This window comes from Peromyscus californicus, unplaced genomic scaffold, assembly GCF_007827085.1.
Source record: "Peromyscus californicus insignis strain IS unplaced genomic scaffold, ASM782708v3 Scaffold_4__1_contigs__length_199733344, whole genome shotgun sequence".
Lineage (NCBI taxonomy): Eukaryota > Metazoa > Chordata > Mammalia > Rodentia > Cricetidae > Peromyscus > Peromyscus californicus.
In genome coordinates this window covers 5,061,954-5,089,798 of record NW_026294562.1, presented here as the reverse complement: position 1 = coordinate 5,089,798, position 27,845 = coordinate 5,061,954, and the positions used below count along the sequence as shown (strand labels likewise).

The 27,845-nt window shown below is 42.8% G+C and overlaps 2 protein-coding genes across 9 annotated transcripts in view; one reads left to right on the top strand and one right to left on the bottom strand.

Annotated features, from left to right (window-relative positions):
• Window positions 1–25,633, bottom strand: Dclre1a (DNA cross-link repair 1A). 8 transcript variants are annotated; one of them, XM_052762441.1, is made up of 10 exons: window positions 25,376–25,633; window positions 23,366–24,352; window positions 20,761–22,374; window positions 15,876–16,009; window positions 14,925–15,043; window positions 13,720–13,860; window positions 11,972–12,117; window positions 10,801–10,955; window positions 1,879–2,020; window positions 1–510 (listed from the first exon to the last, which is right to left on the bottom strand). In XM_052762441.1, the coding sequence occupies exons 2-10, from the start codon at window positions 23,829–23,831 to the stop codon at window positions 350–352; spliced, it is 3,078 nt and encodes a 1,025-aa protein (XP_052618401.1). In that variant the 5' UTR covers window positions 23,832–24,352; window positions 25,376–25,633; the 3' UTR covers window positions 1–349. The 8 variants fall into 8 exon arrangements, 6 of the variants coding, with proteins under 6 accessions (XP_052618401.1, XP_052618399.1, XP_052618400.1 ...); XM_052762439.1 differs by lacking the exon at window positions 25,376–25,633 and adding an exon at window positions 24,802–25,017; XM_052762440.1 differs by lacking the exon at window positions 25,376–25,633 and adding an exon at window positions 24,761–24,838.
• Nhlrc2 (NHL repeat containing 2) overlaps window positions 25,128–27,845 on the top strand; it is a 48,744-nt gene continuing 46,026 nt past the window's right edge. The window contains exon 1 of the mRNA XM_052762446.1: window positions 25,128–25,430. Within this exon, the coding sequence (XP_052618406.1) occupies window positions 25,253–25,430 (178 nt within the window). The 5' untranslated portion in view covers window positions 25,128–25,252. The remainder of the gene's footprint in view (window positions 25,431–27,845) is intronic.

Genomic DNA, 27,845 nt, shown 5'->3' with positions numbered 1-27,845 from the left:
TGGGTTAGCAAGTTCTATATTAATTTTTATTTAAGAGTGCATATGATATAAAAGTTTTATTTCATATTACATAGATAATACTTCTTGTCTAGTATCCATTACCATGAATCCCTTTGGTTTCCTCCCCTTAGGCTGCTGCAGATGACTATTGCCTCCACAGAGGAGAATTAAAGGCACTGGGAAGGCCCCTGTCCCTCAGGACTTTGAAAGGCATTCAGTACCATGGATATAGTACTGGTGAGTGAGAAACAGTCCTGAGATTGTTTTCATAGAATACATTTCATGTTCGTTTAGACTTAACTATTAACACCTGCTGAACGTAACTACTGCTGACTCTTCTGTGACAGTATCAGTATCCAGCTTCCAATTTCCACTCTTTAAAGTATTTCTCCATTGTGTTCCGAGACTTAAAGGAGCCGACATTTACAGTAGGTATGATTTTCCGTGGTTTCAGCCACTGGACAAAACGTTTCATTTCTAGGAAGCTGCTGTGTTCACTATAGGGAATTCCTGTAAGATCAAAGGGAAGAGATTATTTACTAAAAACCAAAATAATAAAAATAAAAGAAGATAGAAAAGCAATCTAGAATATTGTTGTTAAAAAACTCTGGTGCTTTAGTTATGATAATAAAACTTGATGTCTTTATGATTAATAAAGATTAAAACATTAACATAAAACTCAGGGCACATACACACAAAAAAGCCACAAAAACCAAAAAACACTACTTTTAAATGTACACACCTAAAATATGCATTTTTAGAATTATATTTAATTTGGATTTTCTGCCTCTAAACTAGTAGTTCTCAACCTGTGGGCTGCGACCCATCTGGGGGTTGAACAACCTTTTCACAGGGATCACCTAAGACCATCAGAAAACACAGACATTTATATTACAATGCATCACAGTAGCAAAATTACAGTTATGAAGCAACAACGAAAATAATTTTATGGTTGGGAGTCACCACACCATGAGGAACTGTATCAAAGAGTTGTGTGTGGCATTAGGAGGGTTGAGAACCACTGCTTGAAACACTTCACTCGGCTGTGGACTTCAGGAAAACTGGAGGAAACACGAGGAAATGGGAAGAACGGCAAGCAGGGGACCTTTGGTTTCTAGTGTAAGCCAACGGCAGTGCCAAGTTTTACCCACATAAAAAGCACGAAGGAAAAATAGAGTTCTAAAAATCCCTTTGTCTTTTTACAGCTAAAGTCCCATGGAGGAGGGTCACGAGAGTCCTCTGAGTAAACTAGTCCTCAGTGGTCTGGTGACACAGCACGTCTACCTACCATCAGGGTACTAAGGCAGCTCAGAGGGCAAGGGACTAAAGCACAAAGGCGTCTGCACCAGCTGTCACCCCTGTAGTCACCACATCTAAGCCACCTCTTCCTGCCACAACCTCACTCTTCCTGTCAGCTGACCTGGGTATCAAACCACAGCATTGTCCTTTCAAGTAACTCTATCGTTTCCCTTAAGTACCACTTACTACAGCATGCAGTGATCTGCGTTAGCAGCATCAGAATATCGCCAACTCTTGTCTGCCGACTTACAAGAGACTGGATAGGAATTCAGCGTCGTAAAGAGCCTTGAAACTCTAGAGTTGCTCAATTCTTTGCCGTCTGTTTTTCTTGGTTCTTAATTTTATAGTACTTTTAAGGAATGAATAGTAATGAAAGCATTAAAAGTGAGAAATTCTGGACCAGAGAGATGGTTCAGTGGCTTAGGATACTTGCTGCATGCCTGATGACCCAAGTTTGATCCCCAGGACCCACGTGGCAGGAGAGAACCAACTCCTGCAAGCAGTCATCTGAGCTCCACATCTACATATGGTATATGCGAACAAATAAAGACATGTAATGAGAAATTGGAACCATCTTACCATATATTGATATATTCCCTTTTGTCTGGGGAGTAATATCCGCTATGCTAGTTATGCTGTTAGAATGTGTCCATCCTGTAGGTCGAAAAGCCAAAATCTGATCGTATTTCCCACCACACTTCTTCAAATGACTCTGTAAGCCCTGTTAAATAAAAACAGTGCATTGATTCGCTGGTTAGTGTTAACAGAGACAGATGGTGTGGGAGTAAAGGGCGAGATTAGAGACCAGCATTGACAATCACAGATAGTTAGGACTGTTGTTAAGACTGCTGTGCAGCAACCCAGGGCCATGCTTCCAAGGGGACAGTCACAGGAAATACACACAGCTTCTCTTTTTGACTTTCCTAAACAAGCTAAGGCAATGTCTGGAAAAACGTACGATGGGTCATCTGAAAGCTAAGAAATGGAGTTAAATAAATTATGATTGAGGTAACTACAAAACCCCACCTCTTTCCAAACCCCACATACAGAGACATTAATATCGATAACACTAAACATAAATGCAACATAAGCCTTTGAGTATAAGCTGACAGGGGACACAGAAATCACCGGCTAAGAGTGGCACTGTCCTCAGTACAGACCCACATTTTAAAAATGTACCATAGCATTCCTCTTGGGCCTTTGCTTTTTACCCCTCAACCGTGAACTGGACTCATCTTCAATCTTCAGGCCACTGTAATCAGAAGTAATGTGCTGTTTTAGTCACTGTCCTATTGCTGTGAGGGGACACCACAATGAAGGCAGCTCTTATAGACAAAGTGTTTAACCGGGGTCTGTTTACAGTTCCAGAGGCTTAGGATGGTATTCTACATCCTGAACCAAAAGCAGAGACTGGGCCTAGCATGGGCTTTTGAAACATCAACACCCACCCCCCCAGTGACACACCTCCTCCAACAAAGCCACAGCTGCTCCAAAAAGGCCACACTGTCTAATCTTTTCAAACAGTGCCACTCCATGGTGACTAAGCGTTCAAATATATGAGCCTATGGGGGCCATACCTATTCAAGCCACCACATTCCCCTCTCAGACCCCATTGGTTTGTGGCCACATCATAATGCAAGTGCATTTAGTCCAACTTCAAAAGTCCCCATACTCTATCACAGTCTCAATAATACTTAAAAATCCAAACTTCAAAGTCTCTTCTGAGACTCATGCCATCTCTTAACTGTAATCCCCTATAAAATAAAAATAACAGATCACATACTGCCCGTTAGCATTCTGGCCCACCCAGCACCCTGATAACATCATCTTATGTAAAGTCCTCTTTAAGAGAAGCCCCTCCCCCTTCTCTCTCTCTTCCTTCCCTCTCGCCAGGAGGTGGTGTGCACCTGGCCCTTCCTTTTCTCTTTCTCCTTGTCTCCCCTCCTCAGACCTGTCCATTTTCTCTTCTTCTCCCCTCCCTTCCCCTTTGACAAAACCTCCCACGTGGGTGCCGCCTGTTTGGTGGGAAGGACTCCCGCCGTGCCCCTTGGCTCCGCCCACCAAGGCCACTGCAGCCTTCCAAGTGTTTAAAATACAACACTTCCAACATACAATGGCACAGACTATACATTGCCCTTCCAAAAGGGAGGAAAGGGAGCACAGTGAGGAAATACTGGACTAAATTAAGACTGACAACTCGGCAGGTCAGACTCCAAACTCTGCATCTCCATGTCTGATGTCCAGAAGCTCTTCAGATCTCCAACTCCTTTCTCTTGGGCTGGTTCCACTTCCTGTCAGCGGCTTTCCTTGGCAGGTATCCTATGACTCTGGCATCTCTAACATCTTGGGTTTTCCAAAGCAATTCAGGCTTCACCTTCAGAGCTTCACACAACAGCCTCTCTGGACTCCATGCAAGGACATCCCTGACACACTCCTGGCCATGGAGGGAGACTCCATAACTCCTTTCTTCTATGCTTGACTCTAAAGCCAGAACCATGTGGCTGAAGCTGCCAAGTTCTGCTGCTTACTAGGGCTGGAACATGGCCCCTCATTCAATTACATCTTCAGCAGCTTTCTGTTGGAGATGGTTTCCTTCACTGCTTAAGCTTTTCTTCAATTTCTTTTCAGAAGTTGGAAGCTAATTGGGTGGGGTCTTGCCCTGAGGTCACCACTCCCTTTATTCCATGTACTGCCAGGCTTTTCTTTAAACTTTTTATCTCCTTGAGCACTGGACTTAACTCCTGGTGCTCCCTTTCTCCTTAAACTGTACATTTTGTATCTTTCCTTGCTCAGTTTGCTCCTTTTCATTGTAGACATGCATAAGACTGATCACTAATAATCACATGACACAATCAGTAATAGGCTGTCTTGAAATTTCCTCTGCCAAAATGCCATTAATCTAAAACTCTTTAGGAAGATTTTTTTTTTTTTTTTAGGACAAAGTAAAAAAAGCCACGTTCATTGCCAAAATATCACCAGAATGGTCTCCAGGCCATTTACTGATATGCTTTCCCTCTGAAACTTCTTGATCTGGGCTCCCACAGATCAGATCACCCTCAGCACTGTCTTCCATGCTCCTCCGAGGATGGCCCACTCATCTTAGGTTAAAGCGTTCAACTACTTTTCTAGTCAAACTACCAAAGTCTTCCACATCCCTCCAACAAACATCAATACCCCAGTCTCTGCTACCAACTTCTGTCTTAGTCACTGTTCCATTCTGTGAAGAGACACCATAACCAAGGCAATTTTTTATAAGAGAAAGCACTTAAATTGGGGGCTTGCTTACAGTTTCAGAGGTTTAGTCCATTAACATCAAGGTAGGAAGCAGACAGGCATGGTGCTGGAGAAGTAGTTGAGAGCTACAACCTAATCCACAGAGACAGAGAAACTAGGTCTGCCGTGGGCTTTTGAAACACTTCCTCCAACAAGGCCACACCTTCTAGCCCTTCTCAAGCAGTGCCACTTCCTGATGATTATGCACTCAAATACACAAGCCTATGGGGGCCACTCTTATCCAAACCACCACACATGCTCTTCTTGTAAGTGTTGAGTAAAATAAAGCGTCTCAGCTAAAGTCGGAACTGACTACAGCATTTCAAAATCTCTTTAAGAATCCATTCCAGCCAGGTGGTGGTGGGTGCACACCTTTAATCCCAGCACTTGGGAGGCAGAGACAGGCAGATCTCTGAGAGTTCGAGGACAGGCTCTAAAGCTACACAGAGAATTCCTGTCTTTAAAAAAAAAAGAAAGAAAGAAAGAAAGAAAAAAGAAAAGAAAAGAATCCATTCCAAGTTAAATCTTTGGAAGGCAGGAGGACTTCAGCTGAAGACGACAGTGACATGAGAATGGGAAGGGTCACAAAAGGGATTTTTTTTAAGGTCAATACTTTTGGTTTTCAGATTGAAACCTAGGAATTCAAAAGCTTAGAATGAGCTAAAATTCACTTTGTTGATAAAATAACCTTATTTTCGTGTGTGTATGCGTGTATATGTGTGTGTCTATGTGTATGTATGTGTTTATGTGTATGTGTGTATGTATGTGTGTGTGTCTGTATGTGTGTATGTGTGTGTGTATGTGTATGTGTGTGTATGTGTGTGTGTATGTGTATGTGTGGGTATGTGTATATGTGTGTATGTATGTGTGTGGTATATGTGTATGTGTGCGTGTGTGTCTGTATGTATGTGTGCGTGTGTGTGCTCGCATCAATGCATGTGGGGGACATGGGTATCTTGCTGTCATGCTCTGCCTTGTTCCCTTGAGCCATGGCCAGTCACTGAATCCAGAGGAGGCTGGTAGCCAGCAGCCCCAGCCATCCCCCTGTCTCTGCCCCCACAGCACCGGGGGTGGCAAGCACTCGCACCTAAACTCGGCCTTTTATGTGGGTTCTGGAGATTTGAACCCAGGGCCACATGTCTGCGCAGCAAGTCCCCTTATCTGTTGAGTCCTCTTCCCAGCACTGACCTCCCCAAACTTCCCTTTGTACCAACCAGAACCTTTCATTAATGTGAAGCAAATATAAAGATATCTATCCTGAAAACCCCACATTTCTAATCCACTCCTAAACCTTGATATTAAGAGCTGGAGTTATAGACATTTAAGTTTCCATGACATCCCTGGCATTGTAAATTCTCAAGTTTTTGTTTTGGTTATTGTCTTAATGACTATTTTCCTTCACTCCGCCCTCCAGGAGAAAGGAGGTCACAGTAAACAGAGACTGTGGATAATATACATAATTATGTGCATAGTCCCATAAACTCGAGTCTAGTTTGCAGCATCCACTACCAGCTTATCCACATCCATTTGTTTCTTCAAAACTACCTGAAGAATTAAATGAGACCAATTTCTGGTTCCTAGGAGACAAATCAGTTATTCTAAAAATAGCATGTGATGTAAACCAGTGCTACAAATAGAAACCTATGGTTACATGAACCAAATCTACAGAGAAGCTGCCAGCACCCACTAGCTGTACATTAACTACAACTGCAGGACTGTTCTCACGAGGAAGTTATTATAAACAATTTAGTCAACACAAAACCCCTGATTTATGACTGTCTCTCTCTGTTTATTAGTAACCAGTCTGTGAGGAAACGCCTTGGTAATGTCACCAGTTCCCTTCAGGATGCCAATAATCAACCGTATAACGCCTGGAAGACCTTGGGATGAGCCAGAGTATGAATTAAGTAAGCATTATGTGCAGCATTTCAGGCCTAATTTTTAGATATGAGGGTGCATGTGTGTTCAGGGACATGTGTGTACATGCTTGAGGAGGCCAGAGGGTGATCTTGTGTGTCGTTCAATGGGACCCATCTATTTTAGCCTCGGCTAGCTGGTCAGGGAGGCCTAGAGACCCACCTGTCTCTGCTTCGCAGTACTGTGACTACAGGGGTACACTACGTCCAGCTGTGGGGTTTTTCTTTTTAAACATGGGAATAGAACTCAAGCCCTTGTACTTGAAAGTCAAGACTGTACTTTTCACATTCCAGAACCTTTAAAAATGCCCTGAGCACCATGAAAACAAAGAGCCATTATGTCTGATGCAGTACAAATATTTAGGGTTAGTAAAGCTGGCTATAATCACTAAGACATAGGATTACTATAATCATCAGATTCTACTCCTCTGAGTTTATAAGACAAGAAGGCTTCAAAAATGTCACATTACCTGCTTACGTTAAGGGAGGATGGGAGAGGAAAGGGGTCATGGTTCACTCTCTGGAACCTCACAGCTCCCTCTTTCAGGGGTGCCAGGAGAGACTCCACCTGCCTGTCTTAACTGTTTTAGATACCCATCATTGAAGAACCCTAAAAATAGCCTTTTCATAAAGGATTAACTTTTTAATATAAACTCCCAGAAGTGGTAAAATATATTCAGTGAGGATTAAAAATCTAGACAATGGTACCAGGTTACTCCCTTTCCAAGGACACTACCCTAAATAGTGCGCAGAATAAAGGCTTCCAAATCTTAAAGCCAGTTTGAATTCCTGCATAAAAACTATACTTGAGTTTTCAGTTGCCTCAAGATTTATTTCTGTTTAGGTCTGGAATGATGGAAACACAATCTCTCAAAGAAGGCCATGAGGAACAGGAAAGAGTCTGTGAAGCTGTTGGCTGTGCAGGAGTCATCAGAGTCTTCTTTCTGAGTAAGGCTGCTGAGAACCTCTCCACCAATTACAGCCTACCTCGTGTGTCACCTGTCTCTTTAGTCCCTCCCCACCCACAACAAAAAACACTCACTTCTCTAAGGAACTCAAGCACTCTGGGTGTCCGGCCTCTGCAGTACCATGGCTGTCTCTTCATCACAGGAAACCCAAGCTTCTGCAGTACCATGGCTGTCTCTTCATCATAGGGAACCCAAGACTCTGCAGTACCATGGCTGTCTCTTCATCACAGGAAACCCAAGACTCTGCAGTACCATGGCTGTGTCTTCATCACAGGAAACCCAAGACTCTGCAGTACCATGGCTGTCTCTTCATCACAGGAAACCCAAGACTCTGCAGTACCATGGCTGTCTCTTCATCACAGGAAACCCAAGCCTCTACAGTACCATGGCTGTCTCTTCATCACAGGAAACCCAAGACTCTGCAGTACCATGGCTGTCTCTTCATCATAGGAAACCCAAGACTCTGCAGTACCATGGCTGTCTCTTCATCATAGGGAACCCAAGCCTCTGCAGTACCATGGCTGTCTCTTCATCACAGGAAACCCAAGACTCTGCAGTACCATGCTGTCTCTTCATCACAGGAAACCCAAGACTCTACAGTACCATGGCTGTCTCTTCATCATAGGGAACCCAAGACTCTACAGTACCATGGCTGTCTCTTAACAGACAGTGCTCTGCTTCTGGTATCCATTTCTTTACCTCTCCTTTGCTTACTCATTGTTTTGTTTGTTTATTTGTTTTGTTTTTTGTTTTTTCTCTCTTTACTTCTAAGCAGCAACTGTCAGTGTTAAAAATCACTAAAATAAAATTTTTAGTCTTTTTACAAAACCAAAGCTGTGCAACATTGCCATTAGCAAATTCTAGAACATTTATATCCTCCCCAAACAAACCCTGTACCACACTAGCAGTCACTCTCCATTGTCTCCTTCCAAACCCTGGCAATCACGAACCTGCATTCTGAGCTGACAGACTTACATACTCTGGGTATTTCACATGAACCAAATCATATAATACATAGGAATTATGTTTGCCTTTTTTATCTTGCACATTTTCTCATAGTTTATACTGTAGCATGTATTATTATTCCATTCCTTTTCTAGCTGAAGAACGTTCTGTTCTATGGATATATCCCATTTTATTTGTTCATTCACTATTTAATGGGTATTGGAGTTGTCTCTACTTTTTTGGCTGTTATAGCTCATGCTACTGTGAATATTTAAACAGTTATGTACAATGATGCTTTCGTTACTCTTTTTTTTTTTTTTTTTTTTTTTTTTTTGGTTTTTCGAGACAGGGTTTCTCTGTGTAGCTTTGTGCCTTTCCTGGAACTCACTTGGTAGCCCAGGCTGGCCTCGAACTCACAGAGATCCGCCTGGCTCTGCCTCCCGAGTGCTGGGATTAAAGGCGTGCGCCACCACCGCCCGGCTGCTTTCGTTACTCTTAGGCAGGGCTGGGATATGCCCAGGTCATCACCAAACTGAATATAAGGACACCATTTCACAATCCCACTAGCAAAGAACAGGGTTCAGACTCCCTCTACCTCCACCAACAGCAGTTACTGTCTTACTACAGCTGTCCAAGTGTGTGTCAAGGGGCTGTTCCACTGTGGTCAGGACCTGTAATGTCCTGACAGGTAAAAGCACTGTGCTGCCTTTAGTATGCCTATTGGACAGTCTTCGCATTCCTCCCTTAGTGCTCTGCCATCTGGCCCCTCCCATCATGACATCACCACACAGTCCCTGTGCTGGTCAGCCCGGCTGCTCCAGACTGATTTCCTTCTCTCACTTGGCCTTCTCTGCAGCAGACAGCATCTGGGAACACTCTTGTGAAAAGACTGACTAACCCACCCTGACAATCTGCTCAGAAGAAACAAACTGAGTGGGGAATAAAAAAGTGCTGCTGTTCTCCAGGATAGCGCCACACATCCTCCTGAGTAACCAGCATCTTCTTTCTGAAACTCTCCACCAATTTGGCAGCTCCCAAACTTAAAATGCTCACAGGGCTGACTCAATTAATTAGCAATGTGCAAAACCCTGCCTTGGTTATACCTGAAAATTTATGGATTACGAACCCAGGAAAATAGATCCTAGAATTGTACTTTAACCTCATTTACAAAGGTGTACAGAGAAAATTCCTGCTCAAGGAGTGAGCATTTATTTTCTTGATATATTATTTATTATTTGTAAAGCACAGGCTTGCTAGTTTAAAAAGCATCAGAAGAGCTACTTCACAAGCACAAAGGCAAAAGCAAAGCCACATTATTGTGTCTTATGTTCTAAATCATGATTACTATAAAATATTATACATTATAATTATAAAATTATACAAGATATTATATGTAATATTGTATTATCGTATAATATTGTATTATATATAATATCTATTATATAATTTTATATATAGCTAATTATATAATTAAAAATTATAAAACAATATCAAATTAATAATTTGACATTGGCAGGTGTCAAAAATGTTAGAATATGGAATAAATCTGAGAAATAGGCCCCGAAACCACAGTGACATGTCAGACGTTTTATATGACATGTTCTTGTTTATACCTGGGGACTCACCCTCACTAACTCATTCAATAGACACCAGCATCTAATGAGTAGGGCTGGATATCAGGACAGGCATGAGGAGACAAATTTACAACTGTCTAACTCCCTCCCTCACCCAGAAAGAATTAGAAGTCTGGATGGCCAGAGGGCTGCAGGTGTTTCTATTTGTGTTCCTTCCTTTGGGCTAACTCTCTAGAGTCCTGGTGGGCATGTGAATACTCTACCTGCTGTAGGATGTTCTGTATGTTAAATGTGTTGCTCTGATTGGTTAATAAATAAAACACTGATTGTCCAGTAGCCAGGCAGGAAGTATAGGCGGGACAAGGAGAGGAGAATTCTGGGAAGTGGAAGGCTGAGGCAGAGAGACACTGCCAGCCGCCGCCATGACAAGTAAGATGTAAGGTACCAGAAGGCCACAAGCTACGTGGCAACTTATAGACTAATAGAAATGGGTTATTTTAAGATAGAAGAATTAGATAGCAAGAAGCCTGCCATGGCCATACAGTTTGTAAGCAATATAAGTCTCTGTGTGTTTACTTGGTTGAGTCTGAGTGGCTGCGGGACTGGCGGGTGAGAGAGATTTGTCCTGACTGTGGGCCAGGCAGGACTGGAGAAAACTCCAGCTACATCTACCTTTGTATTTACTCACACAGAAAAGCTAAAAACATGAAATGTTTCCCTTGGGGGAAAAAAAAACCAACTTCATTCTAATAGAATTCTTAGCATTAAATACAGATAAATACCTTTCCTGGTTCATCCTAAAAGACACACATCTCTAAAGCTTACCTTAAAATTAATTTGCATCATTGGGAGGAGGTGAACCAAAGAACTGCACATATCTGTAGTTATGAGGGAACTGACTTCTGGTATATTGAAGCACTGCAAAGTTTTATACTTTTCTTGGGACATGCCCACCTTTGAACCCAAAACATCAGCAATGGCTGCAGGCAAAGCAAAAGATGAAAAACAATAAAATCATAGCTTGTTAAATAAACAAAGTTATAACCTACTCAAATTTTAAAATGAGTTTACCAAATAAAAAACAAATTCACAGAATCACACGCTCACACTTTAACTACAAATAGCCAAATGACTTTGCTCATTAGCTCTATGGAATTAACAACCTGAAGGCCAAAGCATTCTTCTGAAAGTCTAACTCATTATTTAAAAACTACAAAAGAAGTGTGGCAAGCAGAGGCGCTGAAATGTGTGCTCAGTGGTTAAGAGCACATAATGATCTGGCAGAGGCCCCAAGTTTGTTCCCAGCATTCTAGTTGGTGGCTCACAACCACCTGAAATTTCAGCGCCAGGGTAATCTGATGCCCTCTTCCGGTCTCTGTGGGCACCTGTACTCATATGCACAGAAAGACACACACATGTACACATGGTTAAAAATAAAATCATCATGAAGAAGAGAAAGCAGCAGAGAAAGAGCTAGATGGAAAGGACCACGTTTGGACATGTTAACCCTGGCCTTTCACTTCATCTTTGAAGCGGACACAGTGTCAGCTTATTCAACAAGTGGGGAGCACTCTGCAGAGACAAAAGAGCCTACCACCCAGACAAACTACAGGAAGACAGAGCAGTCACTCAGGAGCAAAAGTTAACTTGTTCTCTGACAGTCTGACAGTGCTTACCACAGGGAACGATGCAACACGGCTGTGCAGTAAGCACCTTTCAAAGCTAATTAAGATCACAATGCTACACAGATTTTGCCGATAGACAGTCTATAGACATAAGTGTGAACATAAATGCACTTATCAAATGCTTCCATAAAGTGTAGCCTCCTGGCTTAAATGTATCAAACACTATGCGTTTTCTTTCTAACTTCAAAGGTAACATTAGATCATGTCAGAAAACAAATATCCAATGCAAGAGTAGACACTGAAAGGGGCTTATGCAAGAGAATCTGATCTTTATAATATATTAATGTGAATTAGATACCGCTACCACCCACCGAGGAAGACTTTCTCCTTTCCAATACAGTAAGTGCCACAGACAATGAGAGCACGTGGGTTTAGAGTTACTGCCTCAAAGGCCGCGTTGATGGCAAACTGGATAACCTCCTGCTGAGATGGGAAGGTGTACTCTGGGCTGCAGTATCTGCAACAAGGAGATGCCGTTCTTAGTAACAGGAGTATGAAAGCTGCGGCTCTGCTTGGAGGCTACTTTAGAAGAAAACAAACTAGCAAATTAAACGCACCAGGAGTACAACAGATTCAAAACACACAGTCTCATGCTGCCTAGAGTGAGAAAAACCCATTTCCAGTTACTGCCAATTTATGGTAGAATAATAGTTTTTCAACATACATTTTTAATTATGTTTTTATCATCCTCAAATTTCCTGTTTGAATACTTTTTCTCAATAAGAATATTTTTACCCAGTTAACCACTTTATTTATGAATGATAAAACTCAGTATCTATTTTTAAAACTCAAGTCACTATCAAAGAAAATATAATTGAAAGAGATTATATTTGTAGGAAAGAATTCTACAAAAATAATACCCTCAGGGGTTACAAGGACATGCTGTTCTTCCAAGGGACCTGAGTTCAGTTCCCAGCACCCACATCAGTCAGATGCCAACCTAACCTATGACTCCAGCTCCAGGGGATCCAGTGTCTTAGGCCTCCACCAGCACTGTACTCAACTGCATACTCATACAGACACATAATTAGAAATAATAAAAACAAAGCTTTTAAAAAAATACAACAGATCTTTCTCGACCCAGATACAAAAACACCCGGTGAAAGGCTAGCCCCAAGCTATTATCTGCATATATTTTGAGATGAAAAGTATGATTTTGCCAAACTATAACTCACTATAAACACCAAACAAATGATTTCTCATGACTTTCAGAATTGTTTTTGTTACTCAACCATCGAACGGGAAAGAATCTCGGTCCTTTCTCCTATGAAAACTCACAAGGAAATTCAGAATCAGTGAAGAATACAAAGAGACTTCTTTGACTTATCTATCACTTAAAGTGCAGAGGATGAAACTGTCACTCTGAGGAAACTGGCTGTGGGAAGACTTGTCCTTGGTGATTCTGCTTTCTCAGAGAGACTGCCTTTCACTAAAACATTTCATCCACAATCCTTGAAATATTTAAGAATTAATTCCCCACAAATCAGTAAGTTATTTTATTATATGATATACAGTGTATATCACAAATATATACAATTTCTGTTGGTTATACCTTAAAAAGCCGAGACTACATAATTTAAATATAATCTCTTATGTAATTATATTTGTATCACTGAAGGATTCAAAGGTGCCACTTATAAGTTACCTTTTGAAAAAAGGAACAAAAGTAATTCCAATAATCATAAACAAAACTGAATTGTGGCCTCTGCTTCCTCTTCACAATTATACCCAATAACTATATGGACACTTCAGGAAAATAATAAAAAATAATTTAAAGGGTGTTTTCTTAAAATTTGACCCTCAAGTTTTCTTTTTTTAGTAACAAGATTGTCCTATAAACATTTAAAAAAATAAAATATGAATAAAAATTATGATATATATTTCTAAATTTGTCTTTTAGCAGGTACATTTTTAAAATGGCATCCTTTTGATAAACACTCCTAAAAACAATTGGCTGTAAACCATCATTTAATTATCTAAGGAAAAGCTTCAATTACCCATCAAATGCAGAGTGAAGCTCTCATTGGAAGAGAGAGAACTCAGAGAAAGCATGTCTTACGTGGTGTCTAAGTAGAGCGTGTGGACTTGATGGCCCGCGAGAAGAGAACGCTCCATGCTGGGGTCTGCTCGGAAGTCTCCAGTGTGCAGTATGACAGCGCCGTTAGGAAGACGGAAAAGGACCATGACGGCACCTGGACAGCTGGACACAAACAGCTTAGAGGAACATGCAGAGCACAGACAAAGTGCTCAGAGCAAGGGCACTTCTTCCAGCGTCAACCAGAGAACGGATGTTACGAGCTGAGCACAGATGTGCAGGGGAGGTACTTAAGTCTAGGTGCACATTCCTAAGAAGGTCCTGTTTTCAGGACAGGCCGGCCTCTAAGCCCTCAGGACAGTTTCTGTCTGATAAAAAATACTAGCTTGATCAAGCAGTTTACATGAACTATGTGATCTGTGGTAAATATTTCAATAACATTAACTCCAAAAATATCAGAACTCAAACTGGCAATGAAAAAAAAGGAATATTAGCAAGGCCAGAAGACAACTTTTCTTTTTTTTTTTTTAAGAATCTAACATGGTAAGATTGGCCTGGACTTCAGCAAATCTGGATTTAGCCTTTCTCTTTTCTCCAAATGCCTGTTATCTCTATGGACTAGGCTCACGTCCAAGAAAGAAGCACAATGGGTAGCTGTGTTTGGGCAACATGAATCATGATAGCACCTTACATTGGGAGACAGATCTGGAGAAGGAAAAAGAGGGAGGAAAAGAAGAAAAAGAAGGAGACAGGGAGGGAGAGAGACAGAGAGAAAAAATACCATCTATTTCCATGGAAAAAGAAAGCTTCCAAACCTTTAGAGTCTAAAATTGCATGTTTTTTTTTTTTTTAAGTTTAAAATCATTTAGTTCTGGGTGGGGAGCAAGGCATCAACTCTCAGGTATCCAAATGGAATATAAGATTTTACTTTATGTAAATTACATTAAGGAAAATGGAAAACTTCATTTCTGAAGAACAGTAACAAAATATTTTTTAAAAATATAAAGTGCCGTAAGTTGACATTGGGTTAACAACATGGGTTAGATAACAGATTCTCTTTACATTTAATCTGATACTAAAATTATTTTTTCAAAAGTAGCAATAGGATTTACTCCAGTTTAAGAACCAAGTTCTTTAGCTCTCAGCTCTAGAACAAGCATGCCACCGTTTTCTTTGTGAACACTGTTTCAAACGGGCACCTTGCATGACTGAGGGGCCGTCTTACTTACTGATTGGCATCCAGCAAAACCACCTTGACACCGGCCACTGTACACTCAGTGTCCATCGGCAACTGATGGATGTACTGTTCTTGCACATGAAGCTTCTTCTTCAACAAATTGCCAGTTATCTGCAGAACGGTGAATTTGTTGCTGGTGTTGTATTCACACCCAATTAGAAGCATGCTACTATCTCAGTCACCTCCCGTCCCCACTGTGATGTGAGTGAACTCTCCACACCAGGAAAGAGTCTGTGAGACAGCAGGTCAGCCTTCTGCTTGTTCACCTGAGGAAGCTCCATCCCAGCAAAGGCACAAACTGCTTCCTCACCTGGGCAGTGCCCACTACTGTGGGTTTATTTACCCCCTGTGTTTCTTCCTGGTATGCTGCAGATATTCTGAACTTTCTGAAAGCCTAAAATACATACTTCTGAGGTGCTTGTGCCTCCCCACAGACTACCCAAACCATTCTTTTTTTTTTCACTAAGAAAAGAGGATACCTCATGAATGCTGTGAGGATTAAACCAAAGCCTCGCTAAAGCCCCTGGGAACCAGGATTAAAATGGTCACCATCTAATAGCCAGTTCAAGGCATTCTGCACGGTGAAACTTCCTCTAAACTTGGCTGGGGACAGAGTCTGAGGTACCACTGTCGAAGTACTAACCCCACCCAAGCTTTACCTGTGAATGTTACCTGTAGAAGCTACAAGCTCCCTAGAGCTACATGTTTTGTCTCATATTTACTTAGGCACTCAAAAAAATGTTTACTGAGTGAAACTTGGGTTATAGAGTATACTGTGAGACCATTATTGTTCTCACATAATAAAATACGCTTTAAAAATAGGTTTAAGGATCCATCTTCTCCACTACAATGCTGGCTCTTCTAGTTTTCAATATTCTATTTCTTACCAAGCTCATCAGTCACGACATTCCACAAAGATCGAGTTCAGAACACTAAAACTTACCTCACTACAATAAATTGGCAGCGTGAAGTCCTTGGACAAGCCAGCGTAATGATCAGAATGGAAATGTGTGAGGAAATAGGCCGTGCAGCCTTCAACCTCGCCGTACTGGAAAGCATCCACAGTGAAGCCAGTTCCTGCAACCAGATGCCCCCCGGTGGGATGAGCAGGAGCCAAGATGGTCGCAGCCTGGGTTCCTTCTAAAGACCAGGCCTCCCTACTCTGCAGCTCTCATTTAACCCTGAATTAACTATGACTGACTTAAAAACGTACATTTACTGAAAGGTAAGAAAACTCCTGTGTACTAAATATCCCAGTGTAGAGGCGTGTGAATAGTTCCACCAAAAATATTAGTTGAAAGATATTAAGTTACAAACCAATCATTTCTTTGCCCTAATTAACACTTTTGCAATACTGATACTTGGGGGGGGGGGGGCAATTGAAACCTCTAATTTCTACAAAGCAATGACAGGAGAATGGTTTAGAACTCCCAAACCAAGCTGGGCGGCGGTGGCACACACCTTTAATCCCAGCACTCAGGAGGCAGAGCCAGGAGGATCTATATGAGTTCGAGGCCAGCCTGGTCTACAGAACGAGATCCAGGACAGGCACCAAAACTACACAGAGAAACCCTGTCTCGAAAAAAACCAAAAAACCAAAACAAAACAAACCTCCCAAACCATGAATTTCCAATGAGGGTGACACTGATACATTTCTCTGGGGTCAAAAATGGTTGGGACCAAAGAACTTAGAAGCATGTGTAGTCCTCCAAAGGGTCAAAGTGAAATAAAAGACAGACAGTAGTGTCTACAGTCCTTGAATTTCCTTTCAGGGTAGTGGAGGAGTAAGGAACCAAGAAGCAATTGCCTCAAGAGTCTCCCCAGAGGGACAATAACAAAAATGAAGTTGAGAAATATGGATCTAAAATGTGCTTATGAAGAAACAGTCAAGTGTGCTGACAGGTAAATGCAGGTAAATAAACTCAACCTCACATTTCTGCTGAGCACTAGATACACAATACACAGTGCACTAGAGTATAAAAGCATATCACAATAGTCATTGAAAACAAAACATCACTGAAGCATTTTATGTGATACTGAGAAGCTGAGTACATGACTATTGTTTTACTGTATACTGTTGAAAGGTTAGTGGTGGTTGTTTTAGTGTATACTGTTGAAGGGTCAGTGGTGGTTGTTTTACTGTATACTGTTGAAGGGTCAGTGGTGGTTGTTTTACTGTATACTGTTGAAGGTTTAGTGGTGGTTGTTTTACTGTATACTGTTGAAGGTTTAGTGGTGGTTGTTTTACTGTATACTGTTGAAGGGTTAGTGGTGGTTGTTTTACTGTATACTGTTGAAGGGTTAGTGGTGGTTGTTTTACTGTATACTGTTGAAAGGTTAGTGGTGGTTGTTTTACTGTATACTGTTGAAGGGTTAGTGGTGATTGTTTTACTGTATACTGTTGAAGGGTTAGTGGTGATTGTTTTACTGTATACTGTTGAAGGGTTAGTGGTGGTTGTTTTACTGTATACTGTTGAAGGGTCAGTGGTGGTTGTTTTACTGTATACTGTTGAAGGGTCAGTGGTTGTTTTACGGTATACTGTTGAAGGGTTAGTGGTGGTTGTTTTACTGTATACTGTTGAAGGGTCAGTGGTGGTTGTTTTACTGTATACTGTTGAAAGGTTAGTGGTGGTTGTTTTACTGTATACTGTTGAAAGGTTAGTGGTGGTTGTTTTACTGTATACTGTTGAAGGGTTAGTGGTGATTGTTTTACTGTATACTGTTGAAGGGTTAGTGGTGATTGTTTTACTGTATACTGTTGAAGGGTTAGTGGTGATTGTTTTACTGTATACTGTTGAAGGGTCAGTGGTGGTTGTTTTACTGTATACTGTTGAAGGGTCAGTGGTTGTTTTACGGTATACTGTTGAAGGGTTAGTGGTGGTTGTTTTACTGTATACTGTTGAAGGGTCAGTGGTGGTTGTTTTACTGTATACTGTTGAAGGGTCAGTGGTGGTTGTTTTACTGTATACTGTTGAAGGGTCAGTGGTGGTTGTTTTACTGTATACTGTTGAAGGGTTAGTGGTGGTTGTTTTACTGTATACTGTTGAAGGGTTAGTGGTGGTTGTTTTACTGTATACTGTTGAAGGTTTAGTGGTGGTTGTTTTACTGTATACTGTTGAAGGGTCAGTGGTGGTTGTTTTACTGTATACTGTTGAAGGGTTAGTGGTGGTTGTTTTACTGTATACTGTTGAAGGGTTAGTGGTGGTTGTTTTACTGTATACTGTTGAAGGGTCAGTGATGGTTGTTTTAGTGTATACTGTTGAAGGGTCAGTGGTTGTTTTACTGTATACTGTTGAAGGGTTAGTGGTGGTTGTTTTACTGTATACTGTTGAAGGGTCAGTGGTGGTTGTTTTACTGTATACTGTTGAAGGGTCAGTGGTGGTTGTTTTACTGTATACTGTTGAAGGGTTAGTGGTGGTTGTTTTACTGTATACTGTTGAAGGGTCAGTGGTTGTTTTACTGTATACTGTTGAAGGGTCAGTGGTTGTTGTTTTACTGTATACTGTTGAAGGGTCAGTGGTGGTTGTTTTACTGTATACTGTTGAAGGGTCAGTGGTGGTTGTTTTACTGTATACTGTTGAAGGGTCAGTGGTTGTTTTACTGTATACTGTTGAAGGGTTAGTGGTGGTTGTTTTACTGTATACTGTTGAAGGGTTAGTGGTGGTTGTTTTACTGTATACTGTTGAAGGGTCAGTGGTGGTTGTTTTACTGTATACTGTTGAAGGGTCAGTGGTTGTTTTACTGTATACTGTTGAAGGGTTAGTGGTGGTTGTTTTACTGTATACTGTTGAAGGGTCAGTGGTGGTTGTTTTACTGTATACTGTTGAAGGGTCAGTGGTGGTTGTTTTAGTGTATACTGTTGAAGGGTCAGTGGTTGTTTTACTGTATACTGTTGAAGGGTTAGTGGTGGTTGTTTTACTGTATACTGTTGAAGGGTTAGTGGTGGTTGTTTTACTGTATACTGTTGAAGGGTTAGTGGTGGTTGTTTTACTGTATACTGTTGAAGGGTCAGTGGTGGTTGTTTTACTGTATACTGTTGAAGGGTTAGTGGTGGTTGTTTTACTGTATACTGTTGAAGGGTCAGTGGTGGTTGTTTTACTGTATACTGTTGAAGGGTCAGTGGTGGTTGTTTTAGTGTATACTGTTGAAGGGTCAGTGGTTGTTTTACTGTATACTGTTGAAGGGTTAGTGGTGGTTGTTTTACTGTATACTGTTGAAGGGTCAGTGGTGGTTGTTTTACTGTATACTGTTGAAGGGTCAGTGGTTGTTTTACTGTATACTGTTGAAGGGTTAGTGGTGGTTGTTTTACTGTATACTGTTGAAGGGTCAGTGGTGGTTGTTTTACTGTATACTGTTGAAGGGTCAGTGGTGGTTGTTTTAGTGTATACTGTTGAAGGGTCAGTGGTTGTTTTACTGTATACTGTTGAAGGGTTAGTGGTGGTTGTTTTACTGTATACTGTTGAAGGGTTAGTGGTGGTTGTTTTACTGTATACTGTTGAAGGTTTAGTGGTGGTTGTTTTACTGTATACTGTTGAAGGGTCAGTGGTGGTTGTTTTACTGTATACTGTTGAAGGGTCAGTGGTGGTTGTTTTACTGTATACTGTTGAAGGGTCAGTGGTGGTTGTTTTACTGTATACTGTTGAAGGGTCAGTGGTGGTTGTTTTAGTGTATACTGTTGAAGGGTCAGTGGTTGTTTTACTGTATACTGTTGAAGGGTTAGTGGTGGTTGTTTTACTGTATACTGTTGAAGGGTTAGTGGTGGTTGTTTTACTGTATACTGTTGAAGGTTTAGTGGTGGTTGTTTTACTGTATACTGTTGAAGGTTTAGTGGTGGTTGTTTTACTGTATACTGTTGAAGGGTTAGTGGTGGTTGTTTTACTGTATACTGTTGAAGGGTCAGTGGTGGTTGTTTTACTGTATACTGTTGAAGGGTCAGTGGTGGTTGTTTTAGTGTATACTGTTGAAGGGTCAGTGGTTGTTTTACTGTATACTGTTGAAGGGTTAGTGGTGGTTGTTTTACTGTATACTGTTGAAGGGTCAGTGGTGGTTGTTTTACTGTATACTGTTGAAGGGTTAGTGGTGGTTGTTTTACTGTATACTGTTGAAGGGTCAGTGGTTGTTTTACTGTATACTGTTGAAGGGTCAGTGGTTGTTGTTTTACTGTATACTGTTGAAGGGTCAGTGGTGGTTGTTTTACTGTATACTGTTGAAGGGTCAGTGGTGGTTGTTTTACTGTATACTGTTGAAGGGTCAGTGGTTGTTGTTTTACTGTATACTGTTGAAGGGTCAGTGGTGTCTTTAGGAATAGAATTCACTTCCCTGCACACTCTTCTATGAACTCATCTGTGAAGGCATAGGCAGATATCCATTTGGAATATACAAAACCAGGAAAACTTAAATCCTGATATTGCTCTAAAACTGGCATTCATGGTGGGTCCAGCTTGCTACGCTCCCTTCTTTTAGACCACTGAGCACTGTGTATCCTCAACATGCTTAGAAACTGGCTTTTAGTACGTTTGCACCAATGTCTTACCTTCTTTCAGGTTAAATGGAATCTCCAATGTCCACTGGCCTTTCTATAATCTATAATAGCTACCTAATCATTATAGCACCATATATAAAATAAATGTTTAATAAAAATTTGGTGATAATGAAGAAAAAATTAAAAAACAAAGCCCCAACCTGTTAAAAGACTCCTAAAGTATCATAAAGAGCAAAGAAAACATACACTGTACACAAATTATTTCGAATCCACCCAACGACAAGCAAGGTGGAGTTAAACACTGCTGTGTGTCTGCTGAGAAGCTGAAGCTAGCATTTCTACTTACCAGGGATTCTCTTATAGAATGGACATGTTCTCACTTCCCTTGCACCAGATGACTCTGAAACATTCACGTTCCCTCTCTGTGGCCTGCCATGAGTCCGTCTTATAAAGGCTTTGCTCTTATTTAAACCGACTGCTCCCAATTCTGGAACTTTGATAAGGTGACCAGACCTCCTCTGATCCGTCCCTTCCCGTGGTGAATTTGACTTTTTATGTCTCTTTCTTCGATGTTGGGCCCTCTCTCCAAACAGTTCCATAGAGTGCTGACTCTCATTTAAATTCCCGGAATCCAATTCTAAGTCACTTAGAGAGTTCTCTGCTTTCCTCTTGCACAGCCGGGGCCTCTTTTCCTTAGGACTCACGACTGGATCGACATTCGGCCCTTCTAATGCACCTTTCCTTGGTGACGTCTCTTCTTGTCTTTTGGGGGGTAGTCCAAAAAACACACCTATATCCATTTGCTTCATGACTTTCTTAGAAGGTTGGCTTGCGTTGCACTTGGGACTGGGAGGCAATATGCTCAAAGATTTGGCAAGAGGCGGACGCTTCTCTGCCTTTCTGCAGGCACACGCCGAGTTAGCAACGGCAGCACCCGAGCCCTTACTCTGTAATCCTCTAACTTGGCTTTGGGTGGGATGCAAAGGTAGGCACTCCCCTCCCTCCTTTTCCAGTGGTTTTGACATGGCACTTGTACGTAACGGCAGAGAAATTTGATTGCCAACAGCTGATGTTTCAGCTTTCTGTTTCTGATGACTCGATCCAAGTGAGTGAGATTCTGGCTCAGCAGGTTTGGCTTTGGTGGTTTGATAGTTAGGAGCTAATGCAGGTGAAAACAAGAGAAAGCCAGCATCTGTGGATGGCGGGTCATCTTGGGAAAGCCTGCTCTCAGTGTAGGAGAGAAGCTGGAACGAATCATGCAGAACACGACCTTTATACAATCCACTGGACTTAGCCTGAGTTACCGGGCTTTTTGCCACGGGGCAGATGCCCTCTCCTGCCTTTGGGAAGGGATCATGGAAATTTTCAAATATGGCAGAGCCGCCTTCTTCTAGGCTGCTGTCTTTAGAGCTTTGGGTGAAAAACAGGTCCTGCTGTGAATCGTCCAGCTCTTGGTCTAAGGCATAAGTCTCTTCATCGCTCTGCAATGGAGAGTAGGAGATCTCACAGCCACCACAGTCATTTTCTGGTGATGGCAAACTCGTATTCTGTGAGCCACTTTGGCTGTTTAATTCGTCCTCAGCAAGAGGCAAACCACCTTCCACAGACTTGTGCTTCTCAACAAACTCTGTACGCTGTGGAACTGGTGATGTTTGAGAACTCCTAGAAGAGGGAATCTTTCCATTGGTTTCAGCTGGAAGCTGAGCTGTTTCTAGACACTGTATCATCAACAAAGAATCATCTAAAACTTTTGTTAAGTTCTCAGTTTTCTGATGCACAGGCCATCTTTCCTCAAGGTTACAAGAAGAGTCTGGCTTTGCAGCAGTGAAATGTCCAGCCAGCATGTGTGATGGGCTGCTGAGAGGCTCATTGCTAGACCTACTTTGAGCAAGCAGGAGGTGAGTGTATTTCTTATAATGAGAAGGAATTGTGGAGGTACATAGAAGACCCTCGGGACACTCTGAAAATAGTTTTAAAAAAAAGCATTTTATACAGTGACTTTGATAGTGCTACCAAAGTAACCTCTAAGCACAAAAACCATGGGTCCCATTTTATTTTCTTTTTAAGACAGTTTTTCTGTGTAGCCCTGGCTGTTCTGGATCTCGCTCTGTAGACTAGGCTGGCCTCCAGCTCAGAGATCCGCCTGCCTCTGCCTCTGCCTCCCAAGTGCAGAGATGAAAGGCGTGCACCACCACCACCCTGCCAACCATGGGCCACCTTTAAGAACTATGGCAACAGCTATGGCTAACTGCAGGACAGCTGCTGCCAAGATCAACATTAAAACACCAAAAATTAATCCAACAAAGTTTTAGGAGGCACTATTTATTACATTTAAACCAAATACTTTTAGATTGCTTTTCAAAGCTCTTCACAAGAAAATTTGAGATAAAAAAAAACGAAATAGTCATAACTCATTCTCCATATAGTCCAAGTAGAATTTTCTACGTGTTAAATATGACATTTATCTTAAAATATAATAAAAACATGGCATCACTTTTGTTGCTGGCACATTTTTATGAGAATTTGAGTCATCTCAGACAACCTTCTAGTTCCTCTTCCGGCTACTAACACGCATGATGAATACAACATACCCATATTTAGAAACCAAATGTGTTTATAATTCCTATCTAATTCTAAAATGGGATAACAATTGGCCTGGTTATTTAACTTGTAGAAATCCTCATGCATAAAATGTTGATACCATCTACCTTCTATGGTCTTTGTAAGAGTCAAGTAAGAGAAAGCCTAGTGAAAGTCCTTAGTGAACATTTACGGGAAGTAACTGGGACGCTGGGATGTGGGAGACGCTGGGATGCAGGCTCAGTCAATGAAGCGCCTGCTGTGCACACAGGACCTGGGTTCAGATCACCAGCCCTTCAATAAACAAGCACGTTTTTACCATCCCAGTACTGCGGAGGCAGCAACAGGAAGGTCCCGGGGGGTTTTCTTACCTGTGTCAGAGATTGGTGGAGAATCCAAACACTCAAAAACATGCCATCGGGGCGTCTGGCCTATCAGTGAGGAAAAGGGCATCTGGCAGCTTGGGCAGTGTCCATCATAAACCGGGCGGACCTTTGGGGACACGTGTTTGTTTCTGTGAGATCTACAGTGCTTTCTTGGAGTAGTCTCTTTGCTTTGAGACTGTGGAATCTCATTGCTATGACTTGAATTCTGACTGGAACCTACAGAAAGCTGACAGTCCGTTTCTCCAAGGCACGCCCTGTGGTCCTTCAGCTTGTCTTTGTCTTCTGTGGTTCCTTTTTTGTTCCTTTTTCGTTTTGCCCGGTATTTTCCATCTGTGGCTTTTCCAGCAGATTCTGGATTACTTTGAGAACAATTATTTGGATGTGCTGGTTTTGGTTTTCTTTTAGATTTATATTCCCAGATGTCTTCTTCCCAAAACGTGTCTTCTAACATGGCAAAATGGTTTTATGAGTACATTAGTCTTTAGTAAATTCAGAGTCCTTTTCTTGCTACAATTTTTTAATAGGAAAAAAAATTAACCAAAAGCCAAGTAACTTGGTTGGAATCTAAACCTTTGGTGATGATTATATTGCCAGGCAGCACACTTAGTACCTGTGAACACCCACTGTTCCATTTACACCACACAGATTAAGAGGACCTACCACAGGCTAACGCCTGCATCGTTTTCTTTACGTTGTGACACTGTTTCATCAAGCATCCTTTTTTTCTTTCTTTCTTTCCCAAGACTTCATAAAACTAAGAATCAATAATGCCTTGAAAATTAAGCACGGTGAGAAGTACAGGCCGGACAGCTTCATCTTAAATAGGCTCCGTGTTCACCACTGAAACTAGTCACGCCATAACCAAAGAGGTGCCGGTCACAAAACTGCCCGGTGGACTCGTGACTCATGGATATCCAACCAGCTCCGGTGTCCTGGGTCACTCCATTTCCTCCTCCACCACAGGTTCAAACCCTGCACCGTGGACAAAGTTCAGACACTGAGACTGTACCCAGGCACACTGGACTCCGGCCCACAGGGGCTGTCCGTCCTGAAAGTGGTCAGCCCCATCTCCAGACAGACGTCGGGGGTCAAGCACACAGATCCCCGCGGGCCCCTCCACCCCTCCTTTGGACCCGGGGTCGGGGAAGGGCGAGAAGGGGTCTGAAGTTGTCCTCGGGTTAAGCAGTGCCGGCTCGGAGGCCCGCCCCGAAGTCCCCGTGGGTGCACCTGGCCTGGCAGCCTGGGGACCAGCTGCAGCTGCCTCTCCGCGCCACCGCCCCCGCTCGCGGGACATTCCATTCGCTCCGGCACTTTCAGCACTCCCAGAGTGACAGGATACACTTTTTTTGTTAACACAAAACCACTGGCCTCACTACTTACAGTTAACAACGCCTCCCCTCCGAGGATTCCTAACCCTTTACCTTTCGGGTCTGTCTTGGCGGGAACCGTCTCTGGCTGTCACTGCCGCGCCGAATCGGCTGATCGCAGTGCAAGAGTGGGGCAACTGTTTTCCTAGGTCGGCTCTCTCTAAGTTGCACATAGTTATTTGAATTTTATTTGTGCTGTTAACCCTGTGGGGCTTCAAAGGGAACGGGTTCCCCAGCCCCTCCAGAGTGCGGCCCCAGCGGCCTTCCCCGTGTCGAATCTGGCGCTCTGAACGTCCAGGCTCCGCGGCGGCCCGGGACCTGGAAGGGGCGGGGTGGGCAGAGCCGGAGTTTGATTGCGCGCCGGCGAGGCGCGGCCCTTCGGCCTTGGGCGTCTGAACCGCGGCCGGGAGCGGCCGGGCGCGTGAGGGGCGCAGCTCGGGGCTGGCCCGGCTCGGCTCGCCCGGCCCGCGCCCTCGAGCCCGGAGCCCTCGGGAGCTCGCACAACATGGCGGCCCCCGGCGCGCGCAGCGCCGGCCTCTCGGGCCTGCTGCCCGCGCAGACCTCGCTCGAGTACGCCCTGCTGGACGCCGTCACGCAGCAGGAGAAGGACGAGCTGGTCTACCAGTACCTGCAGAAGGTGGACGGCCGGGAGCAGGACCTAGCGGTGCCCGAGTTCCCGGAAGGTGAGGGGCTGGCGTCGGGGAGGGGGCCGCTCCCGGGCCCTCCGCTTCCCGGCTGCTGTCCGGGGGCCCCGTGCCCTGCGACCCGCCCCCGTCCCCGAGGTGGTGCAGAGTGGCGGACGCACGGGGGGCGGGGGGACGACTCCGGAGGGCGAGGGCCAGCGTTTGCATCTGGTGTGAGTCCTGCCTGGCCTGCCGTCAGTGGCCTCGGTTTCCAGTGACTGCAGTACCCAGACCACCCTGTCCCGGACAGCCCGTTTCTCCAGCGATGTTTATTGATCACTTCCTACGTGCTACACAGACGGTTCTGAGCCCTTAGGGAGAGATCTGAATGCTGGTACAACCTACAGGGCGCTCTTACTTGTGTTGTTTCATAGTGAAGGAAACCGAGGCACAGGAAGGCCAGGGAACATGCTGCTGCCCATCTAGGAACTTGTTCATCCAGAGTTGAACTATATTCCACAGATTGGACGCTTCTCTAGCCCTGCCGCGCGCGTTCCCACGTTCAAAGTGGTGGGCTTACTGAGTTTTAGAAATTGGAATCAATTTTAGTTTCGTAGTCAGGGTTGAATCCTAGCTGTGGGAACTCTTGGGTCACGAGGAAATAGATACTCCCAACAGTGTAGTTTAGACAAAATGCTGCCTTACCTTTGGTTGGGGTGTCATTGTTTAGCTTGCTGGTGTTGGCTTGTGTCCTGGCCTGACACTGAAACCACATGCATAGTTAATTGGCTACTGTGGCAGGGTTCACGTATCTCCCTAAGGATGTATCAGTCAGTACCTCTTCTGGCCCATAAGAGTCTTGAATGTCTTTCTTACCCTTTTAACTTGAGAGGGAGGGGCTTCCTCCCTCCCCCTTTATTATTATAATGGATTTAAAATACTGTCGAATTGCAACAACAAAAAAATGGCTCCATGGAGGTTTATCCCATTAGAGAAACTTCAAAATAACAAATACATATATACAGATGTATACATAGCTCCTGAAAACTTTGTAATAAAGCACGTAGTAAATACACTATTCTAAACCAGGACCTCAGCTAGAGTTTTGGGAGAACGTTTCATTTTTCTACTTTTGTTTGTATTTATAGTAAGTTTACTTTATTACTGTGATATTTGACCACTGTGACTCAAGTCATAAGAAAGTAATCAGGCTTTGTTTTTTATATGGTCTGATATTCTGCTGGACCTGATTATTAAGGACAGAATGCTAAAAATGAACAAAGCAGTTGTAGTTGACTCATCAACAGAGAAAATACCGGTTCTTCGGAAGCTGCCATCTGCAGTATAATGGGTGGATCCAGGCCAGCCTGAAATTAAGTCCTTGTTCCTTCTGTTATCTTTTTGCTTTTGAACACATTACTTGATTTCTCCAGGTCTTGGTTTTTTTCCCTTGTAAAGTGAAACTAATATACTTTTTAGGATTATTATGTGGAGGTAACTCAGGCAAATTCTTAGGAAACAAGGAGACTAAGTTGGCCATTTATTGTATTCACTGTAATCATTGCAGCTTAAAATACAATATTATCATTTAAATCTGTGAACACCTAGTACAGTAACTTAAATATGATAACTGTCTGTGTTCTCAACAAATCACTCTTAACAGTCTTTATTTATTTATTAAATATGATAACTGTCTCTGTGTCCTCAACAAATCACCCTTAACAGTTTTTAATTTTTATTTTTTGGTTTTTCGAGACAGGGTTTCTTTGTGTAGCTTTGGTGCCTGCCCTGGATCTTGCTCTGTAGACCAGCCTGGCCTTGAACTCACAGAGATCCGCCTGGGTCTGCCTCCCTAGTGCAGAGATTAAAGTCGTGCGCCGCCGCCGCCGCCGCCGCCGCCGCCGCCGCCGCCACCACCACCACCACCGCCACCCCCCCCCCACCCCCCACCCCCCACCCCCCGCTCACCCTTAACGATTTATAGAGACAGATTCTTAAATTTCTTGCAAATGGGATGTGAAATACACATTAATTAGTAGGTGTAATTAATAGTTTTGTGTCATCAATTAGGTATATATCTAATACTTAACAAAAGGAATAATTAACTGTTCACTGAGCCCTGAAACCTTTAGAGTATTTGGTAGAAATACTAAGTTGATTTGAGATAATCTTTCCTAGAATTGTGTTATAATGGGGTAACTGTGGTTTTCGATATTGGCAGGCCTCCCTGCTGCCTTAGTCTCCGTGTACGTCTGCTTTCAGGGACATAGTTAATCACCTCAAAACATTAAATGGAAAATTCCAGAAGTAAACTCATCCTAAGTTTTAAATCGTACGTTGTTCTGAGTAGCACGATGAAACTGTGTGCCTCTCTCCTGTGTCCTCTCCAGGGTGTAAGTCATCCTTCTGTTCATGACGCTAACCAACCCTGTCTACATCTCCACCTTGTATGTGCTACTCACTGTTAGTCTTTTA